Below are 7,246 nucleotides of genomic sequence, written 5' to 3' on the forward strand. Positions count from 1 at the left end.
GAGAAGAAAATTTGCAAAGATTGTGTAAATTTCAAGTGATTGAATTTGCAAGGATTGTTTACCCAGCCTAAAAGATTTGAATTTCGCCTTGAAAAAAACATGCTCTCCGTTTGAAATCAATAATTTCGTAAAAATTTAATTAAATTGATTTTTTTTTCTTTGTAATTTTTTTATTTAAAATAAATAAATTCAAATTATTTTTAACTTAAAACATATTCATCCGAATATGAAATCATGAATGATTTTTAAAAAATTTATTTAAATTCTCTTTTTATAAAATCAATTTAAAAAAATTTATTTAAATTCTTTTTTTATAAAATCAATTGTACCAAACGAAGAGATAATAAATTTAAAAAAACTCTTCACAACCCTTAAGAAGAGGTTGTAAATGACAAATGATAAAATCTCTATAAATCTTGTTTGTAATTTTCTCTAACTATACTTTCTTTAATTTTATTATATTTTCTTTATTGCTTTAATATTTATTGTGATTACTTCGTGTATATCGTGATAATTGAGTATTAATAGAAAATTATTTTAGAAGAAATTTTGTTCTTTGTGTTTATTATTATTATTTTTTTAAACCCAATTCATCCCTTGCTGAGAACTACCACATAAAATATCAAATTTAGATTAAATATATTCTTAATTTTTTACTACTAATTTCACTTAAAAAAAAAAAAAAAAAAAAACTCTTTAATAAGCATCCTCCCGTATCCATTTTATATGATTCGTGGAAGACAGTTTTCAGGATTCACCAGTTGCCCTCTCGACAGTGTCTTCTCTGAAGATCAAACCTGAGTTCCTTGTTTGAGATAGGATCCAATGAGCATTTCCTCTGCAACCAACACGGGTTAATCGGGTTCACTTTTTTTCTCTTTTTTTTTCTATTAAAGTATTGAAGACTTGTTTAATGATATTATGCATGTTGAGGGTTATTTAGGACGGGAAGAGTAAATTTAGAAGTCCACAAATTGTCAGCTGCCCCTTTTGAGCAAAGCAATTCTTTAAACAACGACATCCTTTTTCATGTTTAAAATTCTGTTAATTTATTCTTTTTATTTTTACTCAAATGTTTCTTTTTCACCTTGAATATAAAGCAAAAATAGACGCTTTTAATACTTGCAACTTAATGGATTGCAGCTCAACTAAATCCAAGATTCCAAATCAAATGGGAGTTCACTGTTGCTAAAAGCATTACGGTCGACCAACTTAAAAATTAACATACAGAAATCATCAACGAAGACCAATCTTCGAACAAAAATAATGAAGAAATGGTAATCTTGTTAGCTTATTGATAGAATGTAGGGTACAATTTGCATCAACTGGCAAAAACAATAATATGCCTGCGTGCCCGATGGCTTAAAGGATTGCTCTTGATCATGAAGTCAGCATCCTGATTTTTTTTTTTTTTTACTATGAAAACAGGGAAATTCAGGCTGTAATGATGTTTAATGAATCAAAATTGCTGAAATATGGGATGTAAAGATCTAAGTAAACTGAATCAACATTCAAATCTAAAAGATAGAATATGAAACTATTTTGTATTTGTATCCTACCAGCTGCTTTTGGTCATTGGCAATTGAGATGTCAACCGTTCTCTTCTCAGGACTGCAAATGTATCCAACTTAAAGATTTCTTTCAGCTGGTGAGAGAGATGTTTTCTCAGATTTATAATACTAGCAGCAGTTGCACAACAAAAATCAGCTTTTTTTTCCCGAAATATAAGCGAAAATGTGAAGAACTATTCCAAAATGAACCTACATGAAAGTATAAGCCACATCATTGCAGAACTACCATGTGACGCATCATTAGAGTAAAAATCACACCCGGTTAAAATTAGCATCATACTGAAGCAAAATTTGGGAACCTGTAATTGAAAAAAGAAATATGTTAATGTTTACGTTGGATATAATGCTCAAGTGTATTGGAGAGAAAGCAATAAGGAAAAAGAGAAAAAAAAAATGAACAGAAACCAAAACAAGCTGAATTTGGTTTTTTTAAATAAGATTCATCAGCTTATATAGCATTTGCATGTTATCCACTAATCATGTGGCTTTGCTACTTGGATATTTCATTTTTAAACAGTCAATAAGGGAAGAAGTTACTAGAAGAAAGTATATGAAAAGATAAATGATTTCACAGCACAAACCTCTGTAATTTGGACACTTTGTCTCAACTCTAAAGAATACGATACCTAGCTTGTCCTTAACAGATATTGCTGATGTGTCTCACTTTACGGGTTATCGACCTGCCCATCCTAAGACGTCGAGCTGTTAGGGCTTCTAATAAAACAACTAAGGCGTCCTCTAATGCTTCCACCTGTTTATCCAATCCGCAGGAATTGAACCCTGGAAGACATTGCAGTTCAGAGAGGAGTCCAATAGCTGCTGCTGCCGTACAGGTACGATCCCATGATGGCTGAGGCCTGTCCCCATAATACCAGTGACAGATACCAGTAAGTTTAAAATGAGCAAATGGATTTAAAATGTGGAAGAGCAAATTAAGGATAAGCTGAGGTGGGATTACAGATGGGATAAAATGGAAGCTGCTTCACGCAGGTTTTCACTATGTTATAAATCTTACCGAAGTTTGTGCATAGTAGATGCACCTGTAACCAGGGAAATGCAAGGAAGGTCCTCCTCTCCCCAAACTGACTTTGTTTGCTCCTGCACGTATGATACTTGCATGCATATAAGTCTCAAATAGCTCACAGACAAAGAAACTAGGTTAACAAACTTTGAAATCCAAATTTTAAGATTCATTCGTCTAAGTTTACATACTGCAATTTTGTAGTGCACTTCAAGAATATCTAACAACTTTTGCATTCCTGTCTATCAGGAAGGGTAAATGTTAGGGGCAGATTTCCAAATTTTCCATAGAGCTCCAGGGGATTCCAGTAAATGTTCTTTATGCACATAGATAGGGAACTAACCTGATGACTTGATGAGAGAGAGATGTATGATTTAAAAAAAAAATTAAAAAAAAAAAAAAACACAAACAAACACCTTGACAAAAAAAAAAAATTTAATGACCAACCTTTCCTCAGTCCTTGGTAGAATTATGAAAACAAAGGTTTCGTTCTGACCATGTAGGGACAGTGAAGAAAATAATTGCATTTCTCACATCAAAAAGAGATGACACAGAATCATCAGACTCATCTATTATTTCATTTTGTTCCCCTTTTCCTTTTTCTACTCAAAGGAAAGCTATGCCATTACAGGAACGAAGCATGTACGAACTTAGTTCCCACTATCAACATCACCAATAGCAGATGGACTTACTAAAATTTTTGCTTACACATGTCTAGCCTGGGAATTAAAGTTGCTAAATAGTGAATAAAGAGATACTTCCTAGCATTACCTTTAATCGCCTAAACATTGCAGCAGAGTTACTCCATGTGCCATCAATCAAAACAAAATTCAAGGTTTTGTCTTCATTTTTCTGAGAAGCAGAATCAACATGAGAATTACCACCCAGTTGAACTGAAAGAAAAGATGACATTTCGAACTGAGAAAATGGACAGTCCATATCAGACTTGAAGGCAACTGTTATCAATGTATGCCTAATTTCTACATTTAACCAGCACTCATCATAGATAGCTGCTCTTTTTCTTTGCATATAATGCACCACAAGAAAAAATCAACTGAACAAGATATAAGGTGCTAATGCTGATGTAAGCATTTCCAGTAAATACAACAATTCCAGTATAATAAGCATGTAATAATCCTGTAGGAAAGAGTACCACAGTGGGGGAGTGTTCCAAATCAGCTGAAAATCCTTGACCAAAAGCATCGTAAACTGACATTGTAACTGCATTTTTGTTGGGATAAAGGCACCAAACCTTGTCCTTTCCTGCAATGGCATACAACACAATGAAAAAAAGGTGGCTCCTAATATCAAATTGTGGAATTTAAAGAATATGAGAATAGCATCCTTGTGCTCAAAATAAAGGATAACCTTACAACACCATCTTAACTAAGAATAAGAAGTAGAAGCCCAAAAAAAATTTCCAGCACATGGTTAACAATACTAAACTCAACCAAGCCTTAAGCAAAACTAGCCTGGTTCAGAACATGGTTAACTATTAAGTTTAATCAGAAAATGAATAGGTACAAAAACAAAATAGAGCAACTATCCGTTTCACTATGACTATGTGCACACACAAAAATTGGTAAAATATTAGACATCCATTTAAGGAATGAAGCTCAAAAACAGCAATAATAGGGAAAAACAAGGAGATCAAAAGCTATAATCTATAGACACAAGCACAAGCATCATGGTTCAACATAGACAAGCACGACAATTCCCCTATACCTGGAATATATTGTGTTTGCTATTACCATATTAAACATGTTTTAAACCATCTTATAGAGTACATTCTCTTGTGAAGTGAAGAATATTATAAAATAACAACACTCTCATATATATATGTTTTTTAATGCAAGCAATCATAAATAACCATGTAGCGATAATATAGAGCAGGCAGATAGGTTTGTTGCATCCTCAAGTGTATGGCATGCCAGTATATTGAAAATACCTGCAAGCTTGAATGCATTCCACATGATTTCTTCATGCTCAGGAATACCAAACAAGCATAAAGTAGCTGATTGAACTCCAAACACTTGCCACAACAATTTTCCAGTGTTGTTTTGTCGTAGAAAATCCTGCCAAAGGTTAATGCTAAAAACTTACATTAAATGATTCAGGAGACATAACATGTGAGACAATATCAATACAATCTAAAACAATCTAACCTTTGGATGCATATACAACCAGAAACGTACACCAGGCCATAGAGAGGAGTGTTTGACTTTTGAACACATGCAATCTTCTTCCAGAGGCAGCCAGCACTGCAAATAAATAGGATGTCAATTAAAAGGAATATTATCAAATAAAAAAACCTACAAAGTGGAAAGGGAGAAAGAAAATGAAAATAAATTATTATCTTATCTACAAACCTACTAATTAGTAGAGGAAAAGAAAAATGTCAAATCTCCATCCCCCAGCCCCTCCCAACCAAACCACTTATGAGCAATCATGATACTTATACCTTCTGGCAAAGATAATCTCTACTTCCAAGCACACGACAAGCTATTTGCCGTGCTGAAAAGAACTGAATCTTTTTTTCAGAATCACCTAAAGCCTCATATGTTGCTCTGTGTTTCTTGTCCTCTTGAATTTTAAATTCACCCTGAGATCCATCACAAAAGACAAAAAGGAACAAATGAGAAACATTCTGGCTCAGGATCATATCCGGTTGAAATAGAGTACCACTAATAGAAAAATGGTTCACCAGCAAACTCAACTGTCCAAAAATTGGAATCCTTTACTGTGTTCAAATTTATTTTCCTTTTCTTTCTATTTTATGCAGAGGAGACCTTATTTTCATTGAATGTTTCTTTTTCCTCCTCTTCCATTAAATTCTTCTTTCAACTCATAAGAGAAATCCAAATACAAATTGAAAAAGAAATGGTGAGAAGAAAACCGAGAGACACAAAACGGAAGCATATAACAAACACAAAGATGAACCCATAGAATCTAGCAACTATTCAATGGTAATATGCAAGCTCATTGGAGTTTGAAGCCATGTTATGAAAAAGAGCACAATACCAGCAAGTCCATAAGTAAGGGTTAGGAGGTAATTCCTCTGCATTTGTTTCATAAGAAGGTCCTTTAACAAGTAATAAATTGCTAAGGATTACAAAAGAAAGAAAGAAAGAAAGAAAGAAACTGAGAAACTGATATTACTTAGCAAAACCACACCCCAAAAGCTAGTTATTGAGGCTGAAGAGCCCAAATCCATATAAATCTCCCCCTATTTGATGTCGGATCCTAGTCCCTCCTTGCAATTTAGCATGTAACAGAAACATTTGGATGCTTTCTAGTACACTGCTCCAGGAAATTTTAAAATGAACAAAAAAATGCATTTGAAAATGTTAATATCTGAAATTTCTTTCAAAATTTAAATCTCTGATATCTACTTTCCTTTCAGTTTACCAGAAAAGGCAGAAGAAAAAAACACAAATGAGAAATATATTCAGGGCTAACATTTTAGGAGTTTTTCTTCCTACCTTGTAGACATCCTTCGGTTATTTAGGAACTAATCTAACTTATACATGAAATTTAGCTTCTCCCGCTAAAATTAAGTTTCTGAAAGGCATCAAACAAGATAACACATGAAACACAGAATTCAAATCACTTCACTTTCATTTCCCTCATTTTCTCTGAAACCAAATATAGTTCTTTGACTAAATTACCTGAAGTTTGCCCCCGCTTCCACCAAAAGTCATCTGGGCATCATTGGCTTTCTCCAAAAGCTTGAAATCCTCAACAACTTCCAAAACCTTAGCTGGTACAGGCGATGTAGTGCCCCAACCCTGCCATTCCTGCAACGTTATAGATGCATAGCCTGTGTCTTTGGCGTCAGCTTTCCTTGAAGGAGAACGACAAGAAGAATTAAAAATGTTGGCTTTAGGGCTTCTGGGTGGAGATTCCATGCAGGTTTTGGTGGAGAATGCGAAAGATGGAAGAGAGAATTTTAAAGTGAAGGCTCTAGTGGCAGACAACATGGTGTTTTAGTTGGGGTTTTTCCGCCGGTATTGTGTTGGTCTTGCTGAGCAATACAGGGCGTTTCTTCAAATAAAAAATGTTGGGTAAATTATTATTTAGTCCCTAAACTTTGTCAATATCAATTAATGGTCCCCCATTTTTTAAAATTCAATTAATTGACACATCTTATTTGAGTATGTTAACCATTTAATCCTTCCATTAACTCTTATTTTTTGTTAGTCAATGTAAAATATATAGAGATCAAATGAGATATAAATATATTATTCAAATATATAATAAGTCACTTATAGTATTTAAGTTTTACCAATTACATGCCTCAATTAATAGTCTATTAGATACTTGAACTCCTACTTTCATAAGTTTTAGAGTCAACATGTGTCCATGCTATAAAAAGCAAGTGAGCACAAATTTTGTTACTAATATGGCCATTGCAATGACAACTTACCTCTTCCTTAAACTTTTTTATCAGAAGATAAGTTAGTTGATTAAAGATGAGGTCCAAGCCTAGAAGATACGAATAAATAAAGCCTTCAGGACTCAACATATAAGAGACCTTATTAAAGTCCAACCCTAGAGACCCATACTTAAACCAAACTCGACTGATAGAGCATAATTTAGTCCTTTTTATCTTGATATTATTGATGATAATTTGCATGTTTTCTGCTTAATTTAG

The 7,246-nt window shown here is 33.5% G+C and overlaps 1 protein-coding gene across 6 annotated transcripts; it reads right to left on the minus strand.

The window, feature by feature from the left end:
- Window positions 1–1,267: 1,267 nt before the first annotated feature.
- Window positions 1,268–6,607, minus strand: LOC110627360. Of its 6 annotated transcripts, none has more exons than XR_006348079.1 (10): window positions 6,261–6,607; window positions 5,054–5,194; window positions 4,758–4,853; window positions 4,541–4,667; window positions 3,746–3,855; window positions 3,364–3,444; window positions 2,587–2,669; window positions 2,198–2,428; window positions 1,765–1,870; window positions 1,268–1,645 (listed from the first exon to the last, which is right to left on the minus strand). XR_006348079.1 is itself a non-coding variant. In XM_021773639.2 (9 exons), exons 1-8 carry the CDS (start codon window positions 6,570–6,572, stop codon window positions 2,209–2,211), a joined length of 1,170 nt encoding a protein of 389 aa, XP_021629331.1. In that variant the 5' UTR covers window positions 6,573–6,607; the 3' UTR covers window positions 1,268–1,870; window positions 2,198–2,208. The 6 variants fall into 6 exon arrangements, 2 of the variants coding, with proteins under 2 accessions (XP_021629331.1, XP_043805069.1); XR_002489878.2 differs by having other exon boundaries at window positions 2,153–2,428; XR_002489877.2 differs by having other exon boundaries at window positions 1,268–1,870; window positions 2,153–2,428.
- Window positions 6,608–7,246: the final 639 nt, after the last annotated feature.

This window comes from Manihot esculenta, chromosome 12 (assembly GCF_001659605.2).
Source record: "Manihot esculenta cultivar AM560-2 chromosome 12, M.esculenta_v8, whole genome shotgun sequence".
In the NCBI taxonomy this organism is placed as follows: Eukaryota; Viridiplantae; Streptophyta; class Magnoliopsida; order Malpighiales; family Euphorbiaceae; genus Manihot; species Manihot esculenta.